The sequence below is a fragment of the Rana temporaria genome, chromosome 10 (genome assembly GCF_905171775.1).
Source record: "Rana temporaria chromosome 10, aRanTem1.1, whole genome shotgun sequence".
NCBI lineage: Eukaryota > Metazoa > Chordata > Amphibia > Anura > Ranidae > Rana > Rana temporaria.
Genome location: NC_053498.1, coordinates 82,164,157 through 82,186,698, shown reverse-complemented (window position 1 = coordinate 82,186,698; position 22,542 = coordinate 82,164,157). Strand labels below are relative to the sequence as shown.

General features: G+C 45.7%; 2 protein-coding genes across 10 annotated transcripts in view; one reads left to right on the top strand and one right to left on the bottom strand.

Moving 5' to 3' along the window:
• The first annotated feature begins 3,382 nt into the window (after positions 1-3,382).
• The window catches only part of EPN1 (epsin 1), a 103,192-nt gene continuing 84,032 nt past the window's right edge, over positions 3,383-22,542 (top strand). For 6 of the 9 annotated variants that reach the window (XM_040325603.1, XM_040325600.1, XM_040325597.1 and 3 more), the window contains exon 1: positions 3,383-3,598. The gene's annotated coding sequence lies outside the window, so the exon portion shown is untranslated. The remainder of the gene's footprint in view (positions 3,599-22,542) is intronic. The other 3 variants (XM_040325604.1, XM_040325601.1, XM_040325598.1) reach the window with 2 other exon arrangements.
• LOC120915840 (extensin-like) lies at positions 5,960-6,868 on the bottom strand. Its single transcript, XM_040326646.1, has one exon. It carries the CDS (start codon positions 6,866-6,868, stop codon positions 5,960-5,962), a length of 909 nt encoding a protein of 302 aa, XP_040182580.1.

Below are 22,542 nucleotides of genomic sequence, written 5' to 3'. Positions count from 1 at the left end.
TCTATCCCTGTGAAGAAGAAATCAGTATACATATCTTTTTTGAAGCTGATCCGATCCGGTCTCCAGCGGTGGAAGATCTGCAGAGGACACAGCCGACAACGGCTGTGAAATGAATGGGGAGCGACGTCACACATAGACTTACTATGGGACTTCCCTTGTCAGATGTGTCCTCTGCAACCACCTCCACAGCGAAGCCGCGGCTGACAGCTCAGCGTGGAATCGGATCAGCTTCAAAAAAGGTATGTATACTGATTTTTTCTATACAGGGCTAGATAGGTTAGTGTTAGATTGTGGATGTCTGTAGATGCAGGGATTTTAGTTTTAGGATGAACTTCTACTTTAAATACCACCAAAAGCAAGCTCTATCTAAAAAAAATAATGCTATAGATTTTATTTGGTTACAGTGTTGCATGACCACACAATTGCCATTTAAAGTGTGACAGCACTAAAAGCTGAAAATTGGCCTGGGCAGGAAGGGGGTAAACGTGCCCAGTAAGTGGTTAAATAGGCAGTGTCAGATCTTCTAAAGTGCATGTTTTGCAGGAGATCTGGTGCAGATTGTTATTGTTTAATAAATGGCTGCTTCAGATCTCCCTTGGTGCAGGAATGAGATCAGGCCAGAGCTTAGGATGACCACATATCCCGGATTGCCCGGGACAGTCCCGCATTTTGCTTGTCTGTCCCGGGCACATTCATTCCAGGACAATACAGTGTCCCGGAATGAAACTGACACAGCCACCCCCCGGGCCAATCTGATGCCCCAAAAAAAGGCTGCCACATCACCGCTTTACTCACTGACAGTACTTGTCCTGGCCGGGAATGTCTGGAGGAGCACAATCCTGCCCTCTGCTTGTGATTGGAGAAATCATAAATCCCGCCTCTTGTGTCCAATCACTGTGCTGTGATTCGTCACAGCACAAGCTGATTTTTGGGAAGGGAGGTGTCCCTGAATGGTAGTTTGGAAATGTGGTCACTCTACCAGAGCTCCCTGGAAAGCACTGCTGATGGGGCACTGGTGAGGGCCTGGATACATCACCAGAGCCTTCCAGGGAAACCAGAAAGTAGAATAACAAAATGTAAGTATATAAAACAGTATTTGATAGTACAAATGACTTGAATGTAGGGTTGCCACCTGCCCTGGATTCCCCCAGACAGTCGAGGTTTTTAATCATGTGTCCGGGTTTCAGTCCACCAGACACATTGTTCAGACAGGAATGTGGCTGGGAACAGGGCTTGACAGGAGGGTGAGGGGCTGGGCTGGACTTACCATTGGGCTTGACTGGGCTCAAGCCCATGGGCCCCGCCCAATAGGGGGCCCCACCTGTTTACGTTAAATTTATTTTCAATAATATGCCAGTCATTTAATTTTTAATTTAAAGTGTGTTGATTGGTCAAGCATTTTTACCTGTTCTAGGGACATTAAGCATTTTTGTCCTCCTTCCAAGTAGACAAACTGTCTTTCTTTTATTATTACCCTTGTAAAGCTATTTTTGCAATATTATGCCCGGTGTGGGCATCCTTTTTGCTGGGGATGTGGGCATCCAAATCCTTTTGCTGGATGTGGCATGTTACTTTGTCTCCAATTGCTGGATTCGCTCTTTGAATACATTGCATTCTGACTTGTGTCAGTGCTTTTTTGTGCCCATGCGCACAAAAAATGCGCAGTATACATCATGTCCTTCGGGACGACGCGGTCGTGATGACGTCATTATGCCCGGTCATTCTTCTGCGCATGTGCGGGCATCCGAATGACACTATTTATAGCTGCGGTGACTAACGATAGACAGATGTGACGGCTTGTACGGCGGAATTTTATGATCCCTCTCCATCTGACAGGTACAGCGGAAGCTCTTTCCTTGCCAGGCTCTTTGTGGTGACATTGGGTTATTTATCCCCATATACACATTCATTTTATGCTGTCTTGCTTCCCTAGGTATACCCCTATGAAAGGGAAAATACATAGTTTGTGTATGTAGCATTTTGTTCTATTTAACCACTTAAGCCCCGGACCATTATGCAGGTAAAGGACCAGGCCCCTTTTTCGGCACTGCATCGCTTTAACTGACAATTACGCGGTCGTGCGACGTGGCTCCCAAACAAAATTGATGTACTTTTCCCCCCACAAATAGAGCTTTCTTTTGGTGGTATTTGATCACCTCTGCAGGTTTTCATTTTTTGCGCTATAAACAAAAATAGAGCGACAATTAAAAAAAAAAAGGAATATTTTTTACTTTTTGCTATAATAAATATACCCCAAAAATATACAAAAAACATTTTTTTTCCTCAGTTTAGGCCGATACGTATTCTACATATTTTTGGTAAAAAAAATCGCAATAAGCGTTTATTGATTGGTTTGCGCAAAAGTTATAGCGTTTACAAAATAGGGGATAGTTTTATGGAATTTTTATTAATAATTTTTTTTTACTAGTAATGGCGGCGATCAGTGTTTTTTTTCGTGACTGACATTATGGCGGACACATAGGACACTTTTGACACATTTTTGGGACGATTGTCATTTTCACAGCGAAAAGTACTATAAAAATGCACAGATTACTATAAAAATGACACTGGAAGTGAAGGGGTTAACCAGGAGGGGGCGCTGTAGGGGTTAAAAGTGCCCTAAGGGAGTGTTCTTACTGTGGGGGGGCTGTGCGTGTCACATTACTGATCGCTGTTCCCTAACACAGGGAACAGATGATCAGTGACAGCCACACTAGGAACCACAGGGAGAGGTTTGTTTATACTTACCTCTCCCCGTTCTTCTTCTCTGTGACCCAATCGCGGGACACCGGCGGCGATCGGGTCCCTCGGGTGCGGTCACGGAGGACAGGACCACGCAACTCGCGACTGGGCTTCTTAAAGGGGACGTACCTGTACGTCCATATGCCCAGCCGTGCCATTTTGTCGACCCAAATAGTCGTGCGGCGGTCCTTAAGGGGTTAAAGTAATGTATAGAAGGTTGGGCCTGAAAGTGACTCAATCCCAGGGGCCCCCACCACCCAAGTCCTGCCCTGGTGAGGACCCTGTATGCTAAATGTCTTTATTTTGATGCATCGAAAATGAGATCACACTTTTGTTAATTAGTCCAACAATCTAATTTACATCTTCAATAGTATTACATGTTTTATTTTTTGGGACATTGCACCAAACTTTTGGCTGCTCCTCCCCTGTATCTCAGCTGTGTGTCCGCTGCCCCGTTTACATCGGGCTCTGGAATCATCTACAAAGGGGCCAACACCATCCACATTCCACAGTGATTTCCATACAGCTCCGCCCCCTGGTCGGGTCACATCCCCGCAGTGTGCGCTGCACACGTTGTCAATAAAGATTTGTTCAAAGTGGGTGCGGCTGTACGTGTCTTTACCATAAGGGCGGAAGTGGCGACACCGTGTGTCCCTGTGCCAGTAATCCATCTCCTTCCCCTGCTTCTCCATCCGGGGGTGAAAGGGCGTAGGCTCCGGGGCGTCTTCTGATGGTTGCTGGTCGTGTAACGGGGACGGCGGAGGGGAGGCCGTACAGCTGACGTCTGGGCGTTCTCACTATTGCTGAGACCCATCCTCCACCCGGAGAGCGGCGGCACCGGGAGGACAGCTGTCAGGTACATTACGGGGGAGGTGCAGGCTGAGATCTGCCAATCATTGCTCCATACATGGCTTCCATCACCGGGCCTGTGTGTGTGGGGATGTGCTCCCAGGCACGGGGAGTCTCCACTGTAATGCCACTGCCCGGCCCATGGCAGTCATTGTACCACACAGAGCACAGCTCATATACATCCTCCATGTGCCAGTCATTCCTCCATGCAGATGATGATGATGATGGTGGTGTGCCAGTCATTCCTCCATGCTAGTGATGGTGGTGTGCCAGTCATTCCTCCATGCTAGTGATGGTGGTGTTCCAGTCATTCCTCTATGCAGATGATGGTGGTGTTCCAGTCATTCCTCTATGCAGATGATGGGGTTGTGCCAGTCATTCCTGCATGCGGGTGATGGTGGTGTGCCAGTCATTCCTGCATGTGGGCGAGGGTGGCGTGTCATTCATGCGGGTGGTGAGGGTGGCGTGCCAGTCATTCATGTGGGCAAGGGTGGCGTGCCAGTCATTCCTGCATGCAGGCGATGTGCCAATGCGGGTGATGGTGGCGCGCCAGTCATTTCTCCAATGCGGGTGGTGGTGGCGCGCCAGTCATTTCTCCAATGCGAGTGATGGTGGCGCGCCAGTCATTTCTCCAATGCGGGTGATGGTGGTGCGCCAATCATTTCTCCAATGCGGGCGATGGTGGGGTGCCAGTCATTCCTGCATGCAGGTGATGTGCCAATGTGGGTGATGGTGGTGTGCCAGTTATTTCTCCAATGCGGGTGATGGCACGCCAGTCATTTCTCCAATGCAAGTGATGGGGTTTGCTGTACCAGTCATTTCTCCAATGCGGGCGATGGTGGCGTGCCAGTCATTCCTGCATGCAGGCGATGTGCCAATGCGGGTGATGGTGGTGTGCCAGTCATTTCTCCAATGCAGGTGATGGTGGCGTGCCAGTCATTTCTCCAATGCGGGCGATGGTGGGGTGCCAGTCATTTCTCCAATGCGGGCGATGGTGGCGTGCCAGTCATTCCTGCATGCAGGCGATGTGCCAATGCGGGTGATGGTGGTGTGCCAGTCATTTCTCCAATGCAGGTGATGGTGGCGTGCCAGTCATTTCTCCAATGCGGGCGATGGTGGCGTGCCAGTCATTTCTCCAATGCGGGCGATGGTGGCGTGCCAGTCATTCCTGCATGCAGGCGATGTGCCAATGCGGGTGATGGTGGTGTGCCAGTCATTTCTCCAATGCGGGTGATGGCACGCCAGTCATTTCTCCAATGCAAGTGATGGGGTTTGCTGTACCAGTCATTTCTCCAATGCGGGCGATGGTGGCGTGCCAGTCATTCCTGCATGCAGGCGATGTGCCAATGCGGGTGATGGTGGTGTGCCAGTCATTTCTCCAATGCAGGTGATGGGGTTTGCTGTACCGGTCATTTCTCCAATGCGGGTGATGGTGGCACACCAGTCATTTCTCCAATGTGGGTGATGAGGCTTGCTGTGCCAGTCATTCCTCCATGTGGATAATTCTGTGCCAATGGTTGCTGATGCTCTGACAGTGATGTAGATGTGTCTGTATGTGATTGGTCAGTGCTGTAATGTTCATGATTAATAAGAACACGATTTGTGACGGGAGTTTCCGGAGTGATACCTTGACTTGCATTCAGAATACTCCATTGGCCCCGCATCCCCACGAGTCCCTGGCTCTTTATTAATGAGTGTGCCACCTTCTCCCAGATGTGTGTTGGCTGTGTGACTTCTCATGTATAACAAGGACACATTGTACACAATCAGGTCAGATGGACAGTCTCTGCGATTGTGTGCTGTAGATATCTGCATGGAGGAAGAATTGTCTCTGAAATTTGCTGGAAAGCTATCTTCATTTAAATACATTTTTATATATTGTTACAGTGCGACCATATATAACTTAAATGTGTGTCTTTTTATGAAGCAATTGAAAGTGATCACATTTGACTTGATATCCACCTCAGTTGTGTATATATTGGAATTGCTAGGACTGGGAAGTGATCACGTTTTCCACTAGCAGGCTTGCTGATAGGAGGAGAAAGCAGAGTGAGCAGACAGAGGACTCCTTTACTAAGCAATCAGCAGGCTGGGTGGACAGAAGATGCCACTGTATTCCTCAGCTGTAATGGAGTCTGCCAGCAGGGGGTCATGTTTGATTGGAATGTGCCAAGGCCCATTCAAAGCAGCGGGTTATGCTGCGTATGCAGAGCACCCCCTGGTGACCATCGTGTAGGGTGGTAAAATTCTATGTTACAACAACATAGCCTATAATAATAATATAAAAAACTTTATTAAAATATCCCAGTGTGACATTCCATTCAAATCTATGCACTGCAGCATGTTTAAATTAGAGAACGTCTTGTATTCATTGAGAAAGATGCACCAGAACCAAAAGACGGGGAGGATCACTGTAGTAGTGATGCACCAGAACCAAAAGACGGGGAGGATCACTGTAGTAGTGATGCACCAGAACCAAAAGACGGGGAGGATCACTGTAGTAGTGATGCACCAGAACCAAAAGACGGGGAGGATCACTGTAGTAGTGATGCACCAGAAGCATAAGACGGGGAGGATCACTGTAGTAGTGATGCACCAGAAGCATAAGACGGGGAGGGTCACTGTAGTAGTGATGCACCAGAAGCATAAGACGGGGAGGGTCACTGTAGTAGTGATGCACCAGAAGCATAAGACGGGGAGGGTCACTGTAGTAGTGATGCACCAGAAGCATAAGACGGGGAGGGTCACTGTAGTAGTGATGCACCAGAAGCATAAGACGGGGAGGGTCACTGTAGTAGTGATGCACCAGAAGCATAAGACGGGGAGGGTCACTGTAGTAGTGATGCACCAGAAGCATAAGACGGGGAGGATCACTGTAGTAGTGAAGCACCAGAACCAAAAGATGGGGAGGATCACTGTAGTAGTGATGCACCAGAAGCATAAGACGGGGAGGATCACTGTAGTAGTGATGCACCAGAAACATAAGACGGGGAGGATCACTGTAGTAGTGATGCACCAGAAGCATAAGACGGGGAGGATCACTGTAGTAGTGATGCACCAGAAGCATAAGACGGGGAGGATCACTGTAGTTGTGATGCACCAGAAGCATAAGACGGGGAGGGTCACTGTAGTAGTGATGCACCAGAAGCATAAGACGGGGAGGATCACTGTAGTAGTGATGCACCAGAAGCATAAGACGAGGAGGGTCACTGTAGTAGTGATGCACCAGAAGCATAAGACGGGGAGGATCACTGTAGTAGTGATGCACCAGAAGCATAAGACGGGGAGGATCACTGTAGTAGTGATGCACCAGAACCAAAAGATGGGGAGGATCACTGTAGTAGTGATGGGGAGGATCACTGTAGTAGTGATGGCTACGAAGTGTTTTCTGCTTCCCCAGGTATGGAATGTGATAATTGAAGCAAGCTGGACCAATGTTACTAGTCAAACAATGCCCATCCCTGGAATTCAGCTTACGGCTTGGTTCACGCTGATGCGGAAAACGCACGGGAATTGCTGCACTTCCCGCATTGCAATCGCAAATTCACCCTAAATTTTGATTTTGGCTCAAGTAAACTAGCAGGCAGACAATAACTAATCCGTTGTGTTTTTTTTTTTTTATCGCGATCCTTACCTTAGTACCTTACCTTAGGAGCAGTTTCTCCCCTGTCAATCACTATTCCCCGCGGGAGTGGGCGTTCCTAATCACAGGCTGTGCTTCCGACCGGCGCATACTGCGCGCCACGAGTTGCCGAAAGAAGCCGAACGTCGGTGCGGCTCTATACGGCGCATGCGCACCAGCGTTCGGATTTTTTCGGCAACTCGTGACGCGCAGTATGCGCCAGTCAGAAGTACATCAATCACAGCCTGTGATTAGGAACGCCCACTCCCGCGGGAAAGCCGGGGGTGAAAATGGCCCTATAATGGTATGTACGCAAAAAAAAAAAAAAAAAAGACATACTGTCGGTCTCATAGGTCGGCTCCATGAATTGCTAGAATTTTTTATTTTTTTTTAGGGTGAACCCCCACTTTAAGGACACCCTAAAATCGGGTAGCAGAATGCAGTGCGTTTGCTGGAATCGGATCGCGTGGGTATAAACGGCCATGTGATCCGATTCCAGTGTGGCAAAAAAGCACCTTTTTTGGTGTGGATACAGTGCAGACTCAAATGGCATTAGTTTCTCACAGGAATGAGGTGCGATGTATGGCATCAGTGTGAACCCAGCCTGAATGACCCAAGCAGTGCTTGACTTGTCCTTTCTGTGACCATCATCAGATGCCATCCTCCTTTCCTCTTATACCATGCGGAGGGTAGACTGTTCCCACTTCTTCCACCTCCGGTCTCCATACACCTACGCCTTCAGCTGGAATCTAGTCCTTTCCGATGGAGACCTTCTGTTGTTTTGACAGCCTCAGATTTGTCATTCACTTATGATTTGATGGCGGTGCTACATACATAAATCGCAGTGGTATATGATGCTGCATAAAACACTGAGCTGCACTATGAGGTTCATTTATGAAAACTGGCGGGTGCAGCTGGCATAGCAGCCAATTGGCTTCTAACTCCAGCTTGTTCTATTAAAGTGGAAGGAAACCCATAGATTTAAGTTTTAAAAGTTCAATTTCTGGCACATGCTGGGAATGTAACTGTCCCATTGGTTGTGCCCGCAACAAAACATTCAAACTGTCCAATGGCTGGTGTCATAACTGATCACGTGTAGCGTCATGGCAGTTGATTAAACAGTGGCCAAGATGGCAGCTTCCTTGGTTTAAAATTGTAGGATAGTTTACTTCCACTTTAAGACCCCTTTCACACTAAGCCGCCCATAGCGTCAGCGGTTAAACTCCGCTATTTTTACTGCCGACGCCTTGGGCGGATTTTACGGCGCATTTTGCCCACTAGCGGGGGCGATTTTACCCCTTGCTAGCGGCTGGAGCAGCGCATTGCGGCCGGTATAGCCGCGATGTCCCACTTATTTCAATGGGCAGCAGCAGTGGAGTGGTAAACTCACTGCTCCAAAGATGCGGCTAGCAGGACTTTCTTTACTGTCCTGCTAGTGCAACGCTCCCTCAGGTTTCACACTGGAGACAATGGAGCAGCTGTTTGAGGGTGGATTGCAGGCGCTATTAACGCTATAGTGCCTGAAATACACTACAGTGTGAAAGACTACTTTCGCACTGGGGAGCATTAGCGGTAAAGCGCAGCTAGTTTTAGCTGCGCTTTAGCGGTGCTTTTTGGGCGCACGTTGCGGAGCTGCTGACATGCTTTGGCAACTCTCGCGCATTTCGTTTCAATGGGCAGGGCATTTTGGAAAAGGGTGTATACGCCGTTCAAAAGATGCTGCATGCACGACTTTTTTTTTCCCCGTCCTGCAAGCGCACTGCCTCAGTGTGAAAGTACTCAGGATTTCACACTGGGGTGGCATGAGAGGTGTTTCTCAGGCCTGAAAAGTGCCTCAGTGTGAAAGGGGTCTAAGCTTTGACAATAATCACCTGTTCACACCAAATCTGACTTAATTTTCTTTTTTTCTAATCGGTTCGGCACGCAAAATCGGCGTCGCACCAATTACAAATGGTTGTGTTGCCGACAATAGAGTGCGACTTGTCACGCAATTTGGAGCTGTCAAATTGCATGACAAGTCACACTGGTGTAAACACGGGCTAAGACCTGATTGGTTTCTGTACAGAGCTGCAGCAGATTTTGCGCTCTACAGTTTTAGTAAATCGCTCCCGGTATGTTATTTATTTCTACTTCTTGTAGCCCAACCTCACATGGAGTAGGCCTACCGTGCCATGTTTTATATTATTTGGGTACTAAGGCTGCTTTCGCACTGGGGCGGGCGTTAACGGTAAAACGCTACTAGTTTTAGCGGCGCTTTACTGTCATTTTAGCAGTGCTATTCGGCCGCTAGCAGGGCAATTTTACCCCCTGCTAGCAGCAGAAATAAAGGGTTAAATGCGCCCGTGTTTCACCGCTGCCGAAGAGCTTTGCAGGCCTTTCGGCAGCAGTGCCCGTTCATTTCAAGGGGCAGGAGCGGTGTATACAGCACTTCATCACCGCCCCAAAGGTGCTGCTCGCAGGACTTTTTTTAATCTCCTGCCAACGCAGCGCTCCCTTGTGAAAGCACTCAGGCTTTCACATAGACTGCAGGGGAGGCATTTTACAGGTGCTAGTTTTAGCCCAAAAGCGCCTGAAAAACGCCCCAGTGTGAAAGGGGTCTTATTGTTTTTCTCTCCTTGTCTCATGTCCCTGATCACCATTAGGGGTAACCTTGTTTTTAGATGAATATATGATCATCCTTTGTGTATTTGCTTTAGGCTTGTGATTGGAGCATTGCATGGAATGCCAGTCCTGTGACTGAACCCTATGAATGAGCAGGTTCCAGTAACTCTCCTACATCAATGTTCTTCTCTGATTTTCAGTAGTGCCTGCAGATCCTGTGTGTTGCAATGCATTGCTCAGCAGAAAAGCTGTACAGAACATTACTTGTGCTCACAGCTGATGGCTAGGGGCTTGTAAATGTAGGCTTACTCCTGACCCTTTTTATATGACCCCCCTAGGATTTCATTTCCAAGCACTACATTGTACAGGAAGATGTAATTGTCGGATATATCCAGATGCCTGATCTCAGAATGGATCATGAAGCTGCTGCTGTCAGTGGGCCTACAATTGCAGTGTTGTCATAGAAGGCGTTCTCACTGTGAGCTTTGTACCTGTAGTGATCACTGCAGAGCACAAAATGCTGCATTCCTTTGGCTTGCATAAAGTGTCTGACGCTAACCTTGAATGATGATTAGTGGCGTTTCTAAGCGATCGTCTGTCTATGCCATTACAACTTATGTTCTGAATGGTGTGGAGGTGGTTGCGCTATATGAGGAGTTATGATTGGAAAATGTTTTTGAATTTTGACTAACACAAAAACTATAAGGGCACATTCACACTTCTGCATTGTGGCAATAAGCGCTAAAACGCACGCATAGTCACCATGCATGGCAATACCCCTGCTGTGCGTTCCATTTTATACTAGAGCACAATAAAGCATGCAGTGCATCACTACACACACATGCAGGTATTTTTTATTTTATTTTTCCTCTTTTGTGGTACTTTGGTAACCCATTTATAATGAACAATGTTGCCCAAGACCCATTTTTACACTGGGGCCTTTTTCAGGTGCTTTAGCGCAAAAAATAACGCCTATAAAGCACCTGAAAGAAGCCTCAACTGCAATCCCAATGTGAAAGCCAGAGTGCTTTCACACTGGGGCACTGCACTGGCAGGGCATCAAGTCCCACAAGCAGCTTCTTTGCAGCGCTTTGGGAGCGGTGAATACACCACTTGTTCCCCCCCCCCCTTCCTCTTTTCCTGCGGCCTCGGATAAGGGTCTGGTATGGATTTTTGGGGGGCACCCTACGCCTTTTTTTTTTTTGGTGCAGGTTCCCCTTAAAATCCATACCGGGCCTGGTAATGGCATTTGGGGGGGAACCCCACACTTTTTTTTTCGGGGTACTCCTTAATACTCATATCAGACCCTAAGGGCCTGGTAATGGACTGAAGGACCCATGTGTTTTTATTTTTTCAATTACTTTTATCTGTATTGCTGGACCCGACAATTCATTATAGTTTTTAAACGACTTTTTGTTTTCTTTTTAGAAATGTCATTTTGTGCAGGGCCAGTTCTAAACACGGGAAACAATCGCTACTTTACAGGCATACTGTACACATCCCCCAGGTACAAAATTTACAGGAATATTTCACTTTTATTGTTTCACTTTAATTAAGGACCCGCTCACGTGTGTGTGTGTGTGTGTGTGTGTGTGTATATGTATGTATATGTATATATATATGTGTATATGTATGTATGTATGTATGTATGTGTGTGTGTGTGTGTGTGTGTGTGTATATATATATATATATATATATATATATATATATATATATATATATATATATATATATATATATATATATATATATATATATATATATATATATATATATATATATATACGTCGACAATTTAAAGATGGATATCTCGGTAACCGCCGCTCTCCAGCGCCCTCCGCCGCTGGCGATCAGGTCCTTCAGCCTGCATTGCTGGGATACGAGTGAGGACGTCAAAACGTCACTTCCGCCCATGCTTCTTAAAGGCCTATTTTCCTGTTGTCATTTTTTCAAATGACAATTATTTTTTTATTTTTGTTCCTTATTGCATTTAAGTCTAAATATGAGATCTGAGGTCTTTTTGACCCCCAGATCTCATATTTAATAGGACCTGTCATGCTTTTTTTCTATTGCATGGCCGGAGGCTCTATTACACCGCTGGAGGCTCTTTACCGAGATCGAAAATGCAGGGTGTCAGACTGACACCCAGCATCACCGAGCGCTGCAAGCCGGCATGAAATCCTGCAGGACGTCAATAGACGTCCAGTCAGGATTTCATAACCACTTCCTGGATGTCAATTGTCTATTGACTCGGCGGGAAGTGGTTAAAGCGGATGTCCGCTGAAAAAAAAAAAAATATTAAAAGCCAGCAGCTACAAATACTGCAGCTGATGACTTTTAATATTAGGACACTTACCTGTCCTGGAGTCCAGTGCCGTCCACAGCAGAGGACGAGCGATCGCTCGTCACTTTGCTGCCATCCTCGGTGAGGGAACCAGGAAGTGAAGTGCTCTGGCTTCACTGCCCGGTTCACGGCGCGAGTAGTGATACGCCTGCTGATTGGCTCCCGCTGTGTACTGGGAGCCGAGTGTTCCCAGAACACACCGGGGGGATGGGAGGTGACGTCTGCCCGAGACTGTGTGGCCGGAAGTGGGTGCAAATACCTGTCTTTAGACAGGTATCTGCACCCCCTCCCCCCTGAAAGGTGTCAAATGTGACACCGGAGGGGGGAGGGTTCCGATCAGCGGGACTCCACTTTAGGGTGGAGCTCCGCTTTAAGTGGTTAAGCTCTTCAAGGTTTTTTTCTTCAATTTAATTTTAGATTTACTGAAATCTATGTAGTATGAGGGCCTGGCTGATTGCATACAAAATTGAAAGTGTTTAGGTGTGACCTCATGTATTATATGGTTTTGGTAAATCTAAAGGAAAGTTGTAGAAAAAATGGTATGATATATGGCCAGCCTGACTCTGCATTTTTGGATGGCACTGTGAATTGTGTTCGGACAATGATTTTTGGAAGTATTCCTGAGTCCATGAAGTGATGTCCATCACAGAATCGTGTCTGTGTATAATGCAGTGCATCTGAGGGCACAAAGAACGCGGGTATCTATCTAGTATTGCATTTTGGCTTTGTCCCTTGCGCACACAGATTTCTGCAGAATCTTTTTTTTTTTTTTGCCGTAGTAGTGTTTTTTTTTTTTTTTTTTTTTTTTTTTTTTTTTGTACTTTGAAGAACTTTATTTTGAAATCGTTGGGCAATTTTTAGACGCAGCCTTTCACAAACTGATGAACCTCTGGGGTTTATTTACTAAAGCTGGAGAACGCAAAATCAGGCTCACTTCTGCATAGAAACCAATCCGCTTCTAACCTCAGCTTCCTTGTTGGTCCCATTTTTTCTTTTGCCAGCTTTTATTTGCCAGGCTCCAACTGCCACCATCAATTTTGGAAAAAACAAGTATAAAACTTTGTGTGTGTTTTTCATGACAAAGTAATTATTCAAGCTATCAGAGGGCACTGAAAAAATGGCCCGGTAATGAAGGGGTTTAACAGACTGGTACTCAAGTGGTTAACGATAATGACCATGAGGACCCCATTGAGAGGGAGAAAGATCTCCTATTATGAGAGATTGTTATTTATCCATCTCTCCTCCATTCACAGCAAGGTAGATTAAAAATCTTTTTTTTTTTATCTATCGGATTTATTTTAATAAAATGCTTTTGGAGTAAAAATAGTTTTCGAATTAAGATACATTAATAATTTTAGTTCAGCTTTAAATAAATGGAGCTTGGTTATGTAGCATGAGGCTGTATATTCTGAATTTATTTTTTGGTAAACTCATTCAATAAATGCAAGCTGAAATAACATGCACTGCATTGATGCATTCACACAATTTCAGAGTAACCATGAGATAAAACAAAGTTCCAGAATATTTATTTTTCCCATTGTTTTGCAAATCCTATGTACACTACAAACTGTATGATTGAATCGGTTCTGATATTGCTGTTTTACTAACCTAACAGCTTATTATTCTAAGTAAGAAACCTTAATTTTCTTTGCAAAGATTAAAGATTCTAACTACCAGCAAGAATAAGGCCCCTTTCACACGTGTGGACCGTTTGTCCCCTTTTTCATTCATCTGTTTGCCGATGAAAAAGGGACATACTTTGGTCCCATACTTTGGTCCCAATGAGATTGCGGGTCCGCTGACACCCGATCTCATCCGCCTCCGCAAAGATCCGATTTTGCAGACGGAAGAAAACCCTATTTTTCCTTCCGTCTTCGGATCGGATGAACAGGGACAGACGATCCGTGTTCATCCGATTTCCAACCCCCCCCCCCCCAATTTGGAGAGCGGAGCAAAGACAGGGCAGGGACCGCACTGTCCGCTGGCTCAGCGGGGATCAACAGAGCGCTTCTCCAAACCCCCCCCCCCCCCCGAGCAAGCGGAGCATCATTACTGATCCGCCCCATGTGAAAGGGGCCGAAGTCCTTACATTTTAAAGAGCACCTGTCATTTCAGATCATCATGGCAGTGCCTGTTAGCGGGCATCCACTCACCTGCTGCCGCAACGTCCCTCACCTTGTTGTGTCGCTGCTGCATCACCAGCCGTCCCATTAAAGTGAATGGGAGTGTCGGGGAGTCAACAGCGGGTCAGAGGAGTAGCCTCTGGGGGACAGAGATGACAGTTGCGCTTTAAAAATCCTGAATTAAATCAAGGCTAGTGTTTTTTTAATTGACTTGACTTGATTTAAATGAAATCCACCCTGATTTACAGAACACCTTGTATTTTGTGAATGGTTGTTGTCTGGGTGTATGTATTGGGTCACAGCAAAAGTGTGTTTTATTTGGTTTGGATCAGAGTGCCTAACGTTTAATTAAAAGCTGACCATTGTAAGCACTTCTGTCAGTGTCTAACTGGTATATCAAAGGAAGTTAAAAAAAATAAAAAAATCTACAGTCTCATAGGCATACAAGTATGTTACAGGGGCGCTCAGAAAATCACTGCGCTAATGCGAATGACAGACTGCATCATGTTTTTATTTCCATCCTTATTGCATAGCAGGGGATGTCGGGGGTTTTTTTTTTTTTTTTTTTTTTTTTAAACTCGTTTCAGAGGAGGTTTCACCTCTTTCATCTGCTGCTAAATAGATTGATTTATTTAAATGACTGCTAGCTAATAGCTGTGTAATGATTATAAAATCTCTTTACATTTACTCAGGAAGCACGGCTTCCTGTATTTCCTGTCGCTTACTTCCCCAGTGGCTAATGCTTATGAAGTTGCCCATAATAGGGAATCTGTGTTCTAGTGCAGTGTAATATTCACCTTGTAATAAAAGTATAAATCGCATTTGTGTGTTCCTGTAATTTTCCCATATTTTTAGCCCATAAAAGGAGGATCTGGCGCATGTATGAAAGGTGGTTATATATAATATCAATATTTTGGATTTCCAACCCCTCAAGTTGCAGTCACATTTAAAGTTGGGGGATCCATGAATAGATAAACTAGAGTTGCACTGATACCGTTTTTTTTTTTTATTTTTTTTGATGGTGAGTACCGATACTTTGGGTTATGTACTCGCCAATACCGGGTACTGATAACTTTCCGTTGCGATACAAGCCCATACAAAACAAGTGGGCTTTAATCGCACACTATTTGAACAGGAATTCAGTGCGTTTCCTGTCTGAATCGCATGTAGTTTCCTCACTGCTCCTGTATGAACCCAGGCTGAGGTCATTGACAAGCCTGGGTTCACACCCGAGCGGTGGGGGAAGCTGTGATTCAGACAGGAATCGCACCACATTCCTGTTCAAAACGCATGTGATTCTTTGCAGTGCTATTTGAACCCATTCATTTTGTGTGCGCTCAAATTGCAACGCAGGGGTATCGGTTTTAGGTATCGGAGCATTTGCATGAGTACAAGTGCAAATGGTCGGTATTGGCATCAATAACCCTAAAACAACAGATTCACAGGAATCTGAAAGAATAAACAAGTCCCATCTGCCACTGCTGTAGATGCATTTGTGGTTCTCATTGGACCCTCATTGTCCACTGACGCTGCCTCCAGAATTGTAACGGGCTGTACAGTGGTATTGGGCAGAAAGCGAGCGGCTATGTCTGCAAGAGCCTGACATTGCATCTGGTGGATCGCTAGTGCTTTGCAGGCCCCGGAAAAAAACAACTATTTTTCCTTGACAAATATGTGTATTTTTATTTATTTTTTCAAAGGTGAACTTTTGCTTTTGAGCTGGCCATAGATGATGGATTGGAATTTCATTCAGTTCAGCAGGCACCAGTGAAATTTCGATCAGTGTGTCGCTGTTTCTGTCTATCAGAAATTTTTGATTTTTTTTTTTTTTTTTTTTTTCCCTGTTTTTAGAGAAGCGACTACAGCCACTGACCGTTGTGTATACCGATAGTGGAGAGTCCACCTGTCAGAATACAGTGCCCCACTTGGGGAAGATTCCTCCATCCACCTCATTTGTATAGCTGGAGGAATCCGTTCCTTATTAGTTTTCACTCAGCCCACTGGCTGATCAAAAGGGGGAAAAAAAAATCTTCTATGGCCAGCTTTACTCTTGGGCTTCATTTATGTGTGTGTGTGTGTGTGTGTGTGTGTGTGTGTTTGTGTTTTGATTTTTTTTTTTTTTTTTATTTATTTTCAATATATATTCAAACTCTGCGGTAGCGTTTTTGCACGTTTTTAACGTCTGGCGTTTTTACAGCTCTAACGCTGGAGCTTCAGAACGCACTGGTCCTGTGTTTTTAAGCTGCAAAAAAAAAAAAAAAAAAAAAAAACGGCTCAGCCATCTACAGCTCAAAAACATCATGGTGGGCATGAGGCCATAGGTCTTTTTAAGCTGCAAAAAAAATGCTCAGAAAAGTGGCTGTAAAAACGTCCATGGAAATGATGCCTTATGATGGAACCCAGCCAGACCAAAGCGTAAAGGAGGACCATCTGTTTGCTGCTCTACAGTCAACTCTCAATTCCTACTTTTGGCTTCCTTAAAGCGAAGTTCCACCCAAAATTGGAACTTCCGCTTATCCCACTCCTCACCCCTTTACATGCCACATTTGGCATGTAATTTTTTTTGGGGGGGGGGGAGTGGGGGCTTCAGGAGCAGTGGGACTGCTGTAGGCGATCGCCTAGGACACGTCACAGGTCCTAGGCGATCTCCTGTCCAATCAGACGGCGCAGTGGGTGCCCAGCCGTGAAGCCGAAAGCTGTCACGGCCGGGTGCCCACAGTTGAAATGAAGACGCCGGCCGGGGAGGGGGGGAGAGGAACGGAGCCCCGGCCGGCGCTTCGATGGAACGCTGGAGCAGGTAAGTGTCTGTTTATTAAAAGCCAGCAGCTACACATTTTGTAGCTGCTGACTTTTAATAAACTTAAATGGGTGGAAAACCCCTTTTAAGATCTTCCATTTTGCCCAAACTCTCACTCTTTGGAATATTTTATAAGGATGACCTCTACCACTAAGCTCTGATGTATATAAATTTGTATTATACTCTCCCAGCCATTGTCTTATAGAAACCATGCTATCTGACCATATGACAACCATTGCTTGGCAAAGTATTACTTCTGGATAATCAGGAGCCAGTATGGGAGAATATTCACAGAACTTCCATATACACCTTTGTACAAAGAGAACCATAGTTTTTATATTTTACATTTTAAAATGCCTTTCCAGTGGTTGTCATGTGTTAAGTTAATCAGATCCCGAGCCAATGTTAGAGATGCAACAAGGTGGGAAGATGGCTAGTTTGGCAGTTTTTTTTCTGCACTCCTGTGATCCGTTTTCAGCTGTCGGTGGACTGAAGCCCGCTGTCGGTGGACTGAAGCCCGCTGTCGGTGGACTGAAGCCCGCTGTCGGTGGACTGAAGCCCGCTGTCGGTGGACTGAAGCCCGCTGTCGGTGGACTGAAGCCCGCTGTCGGTGGACTGAAGCCCGCTGTCGGTGGACTGAAGCCCGCTGTCGGTGGACTGAAGCCCGCTGTCGGTGGACTGAAGCCCGCTGTCGGTGGACTGAAGCCCGCTGTCGGTGGACTGAAGCCCGCTGTCGGTGGACTGAAGCCCGCTGTCGGTGGACTGAAGCCCGCTGTCGGTGGACTGAAGCCCGCTGTCGGTGGACTGAAGCCCGCTGTCGGTGGACTGAAGCCCGCTGTCGGTGGACTGAAGCCCGCTGTCGGTGGACTGAAGCCCGCTGTCGGTGGACTGAAGCCCGCTGTCGGTGGACTGAGGTCACAGAGCCAGTCAAGGCTCAAGCAAGATTGCGACAATTAAGTTGGTATCCGCCCACATACCTGAACCAGCACCCAACTCAGCCTGTTGGTGAGCTGCTGCTTCCAGGGGGAGGAGGAGAAGTAAAGACTGTGTGCACATTAGCTGTAGGTGGGGGAAGCGGAGTCGATGTGGTGTGCTGGGTAAGATCTTGTATCGGACCATATTTTGGAGACCTCTGGTTTATTGGAAGGTCTTTGATGGATTTGCAATGCTGGATTTAGCAGTCTCCAGCACCTTGATACTGGAGCAGTAAAGGACCTGGATGGGGGGGGGGGGGGATGTTAAGTATATCCTGCTTCACCAAAAAAAAAAAAGAATCCGGATGGGTTAAATAGGGTGGGAGGGTTAGGGTTTCAATGGCATGCAAAAATAACCTGTATATAGGAGTATTTCATGAATAGCCATGGAAAGTTGGTGCTCTGCATAACTTTACTGTAACTAATACATAACCTGATCCTGCTTTGTAAGGTACTTACATCAGTATCTGCATTCATGTGCTGCAGCCATTCTCCAGGAACTTGTACATTGTTTACAAGCCATTGATTATTCTGAACACGACCATTTCTTTACTTTGTTACAAGAACTCAATGTCCCCCACAGAGCTTTAGTTACCTTGCCCACTGTATACTGTACATGTCTGCTCCTGCTATCCCTACATACGTTCATTTATGACTACTTTGTCTTATCTAATCTTGCTGAACTTTGTCCTGTCAGCTACCGACCTTCACAGGATAAAGGTTTGTTGAAAATGTGTAATTGATCTGTGTTTTACATGGTAAACACATAATGCATACTAATCTATTACTGTGTAAAACATTTTGTGGTGTCCTATGATATCCAGTGGCACAATCGGTGTCCAATGAAGTTGCGCTGGCCATACAACCTCCCCCCCCCCCCCCTTTTTTTTTTTTTTTTGGACAGGAGATGGAGAGCAGCAGGATCAACCAGGTGTTTTTTTTTTTTAATAATACAGAAAATTAATTTCATAGTGACTGAGTGATTTATGAACCGCATTTATAGTAATAGTGGGTTTAGTGACACTTTTTAATGTTAAATGTTGTGTGTTTTTTTTTTTTGTTTTTTTTTTCCCTTCGGTTTTCAGAGAAGATACACTTTGTAGTATTGGCAGTTTGTATTATTCACTAGATCCTTTTTCTGTATCTCATAGTCTTTAATGGCAGGATCTGTACACCCACTGCCACCATTACAAGGGGTAGAGGGACTTGCGCTTGTCTTTGGATGGTTAAAGTGGATGTAAACCCACGCTCATCCTTTCTAAACTACTGCCATAGTGCTGATCTATATGGATATAGATGCCTCCTGCATGTATCCTTACCTATCAAATGTCTCCCCTCTGTCTGTTAAAAGAACTGAAAAACTGCAGATTCTGTGGGTGGATCTGTTGTCTGGAGCTTGATGGGTGGAGTCATGATGTCAGACTCCCCGCCCACCTATACACTCCCGTTGTCAACATGCATTTTCTCCTGTGTATTCCTTATACTAAATTCTGCTATGATCACTAACATCCAGTCAAAATCCAGAAAAGTAACCACATGACTTCAGAAAGATGACTGAATAGGGCACTTGAGAAACCTAGCAGGCAGCCTGCCCTAGTAAACTGGGTTGGGGTTGTACATAGCCTCTGAGAGCCGTAGCAGGAATCTGATTCCTGCCACTACAATTTGCATCGGTCCTAATAGCCAGTATGAATGTAGCCTTAAAGCGGGGTTCCAGTCCCCCAAACACTTTATCTTTTTTAAGACTGCTCTGTTTCTGTCCATGTTGTAAATGTTAACCACATCAGCCCTGGACCATTATGCAGCCAAATGACCGGGTCACTTTTTGTGATTCGGCACTGTGTCACTTTAACTGACAATTGTGGGACCCAAACAAAATTGACGCGCGTGCGGTTTTTTTCCCCCCCCACAAATAGTTTTTTCTTTTGGTGGTATTTGGTATTTGATCACCTCTGTGACAATTGTTCTAAAAAAAAGCAATATTTTTTGCTATAATAAATATCCCCAAAAAATATAAACATTTTAAATTTTTTTTGCTCAGTTTAGGCCGATACGTATTCTTCTACATATTTTTGGTAAAAAAATCGCAATAAGCGTTTGGTTTACGCAAAAATTATAGCGTCTACAAAATGGGGCATAGTTTTATGGCTTTTTTTTTTTTTTTTCTCGTGACTGACATGGTGGACACTTTTGACACATTTTTGGGGCCATTGTCATTTTTACAGCAATCAGTGCTATAAATATGCACTGATTACGGTGAAAATGATACTGGCAGTGAAGGGGTTAACCACTAGGTGGCGCTGAATGGGTTAAGTGTACCCTAGGGAGTGATTCTCACTGTTAGGGGGCGTGGCTACATGTGACATGTCACTGATTGCTGTTCCCGATCACAGGGAACAGCAATCGGTGACAGTGTCATTAGGCAGAACGGAGAGGTGCATGTTTACATTCTCCCCGTTCTGCAGCTCTGTGACCCGATCGCGGGATACTGGCGGACATAGAGTCCATGGGTCCCGCGGGCACGGAGCTCGCGGCAGGGGCGCGCCCGCATGGTGAAAATTTCAAAGTGACGCGTGCATATATACGTCACTTTGCCCAGCCGTGCCATTCTGCCAACGTAAATGTGCAGGAGCCGGTTGGGAACTGGTTAATGTACATGTCATATGTGTTGCGCATTACTTAAAAAAAAAAAATTTACTTTTTTTTTTTTTTTTTAACAAATCTCAGAAGCAGGCAGGTTACATTTTGGCTTTGGGCATCTGAAGACCTCCTGTCTTAATTTATGGGATTTCTGTGCAGCTGGCTACCCAGCATGCACCTCCCGATTTCGCACAAGTGTAGTAATGCCGCTGCGTGGCTCTCCTTCCTGACAGGTTGCCAACGCAAAATTTCGCCAATTCGCAAGGACTCCTGGGATACATGACACTGCTATCCCAGGAACCCCTGTGAATCGCCTAGTGATGTTTTCGCCTAGATGGGGACTGCGGGAAGTGAAGGAGAAAAAAAATGAAAATTTTAAAAGGTATTTACATTTAGTAAAAAATGAAAGGATACACAGGGGATTTCATAGAGAGTACATAAATGGGTGGAACTCCTATTTGAGTTCTCCCAGTGGGTAGGCCTGCTGTTGGGATTAGGGGTGCAATGGATCGTCATTGATCCGTGATCCGAACCGAAAAAGATTGATCCGAACCGCACACACGTGATCCGAGGATTGTTTTCTAAAAAAAAAAACCGGAGGAGCTTGAATGCCCCGCGTCATTTAAATCCCCTGTATGGGAGCATTTTGGCTTCCCTGTCAAATATAATGATGAAGGAAAGAGGTTAGTGGATAAAACCGTGACGGTGTGTAGGCACTAGGGGTGCAACTGATTCGTACGGATCAGCACCTTCGGGTCGGGACACACGGCGATCCACGGGCCTCCCGGTCCATAGGAAAGGCCGCGGCTTCGGCCTAGCTATCGAAGCGGCGGCAATCGAGGTCCACCCAGCGCGGGGGATGCAGGCTGCTCCTCGGAAGTTTGTGGGCACTTGAGCTCAATATGTCATTGACTCCTAACAGCCCAGCGATGAGCTCCATGCTGCACCTTGAGGAATCCACACGGGGAGCCGCTGCCGCCGCCGCACCGGGCGTCCTGCTGCTTGCCAGAGAAGAGAGAGGAGGCGATCGGGGGGATCTGTATGGACTGAGCACGTAGGGGGGATTTTCACTAGACACTCAGCCCGCCGATCAATGACACTAAAGGGATCTGATGATTGGGATAGTTCAGGTCACAGTAGGGAACTGGTGACACCACTTTCGTACATGGGGCTGCGACTTCCACTTGGCTGCACATATAAGTATTGCGAGATGCAGTTATTTCAACACAAAACAGAGCTTATATGCTTAAATACAGTATTTGTAAATCTGACGGACTGTTTAAATGTGAAAATCAGAGGTGTTCTGTCACATTAGCAATAAACAGTCCGTCGGATTTCCAAACACTGTATTTAAGCACATAAGCTGCGTTTTGTGTTGAGAAGAACTGTGAAATCTAAAACTCTGGTGGGTGTAACAAGATTTGTGTTTGTTTTTTTTTTTTTTTTTTTGCTGATCCGAAAATGATCCGATCCGTGACTCCTGATCCGAGGATCGATCCGATCCGTGAGTTTTTTGATCCGTTGCACCCCTAGTTGGGATGGCGTACATCATTGTTTAGAGACGTATCTGAGACCAAGTACAGGTGACAATTTGGGAGCATTGTTTGTAAGGGTTAAATCATGTTTGTCACCCTCTTTAACATTTGATATACCAGTACTTGGGCTGATTTACTAACAATCTAGGCTTTAAAGAATTGTGACTGTTCACCTCAACTATTCAACATTGTGAAAAGCATCTGCACAGGACGGGGTGTTTAACGTCAACAGGAATTTGCTTTTCATATGATTTAGATGAGCAAAGCAAATATTTGCTCCATTTTTGAATTCTCTGCTCCTTCAACATTCAATAG

What these genes read in the sequence shown, in the direction of transcription:
- LOC120915840 (XM_040326646.1), bottom strand. Translation starts at nt 6,868, where the DNA reads ATGCTTCTGGTGCATCACTACTACAGTGATCCTCCCCGTCTTATGCTT.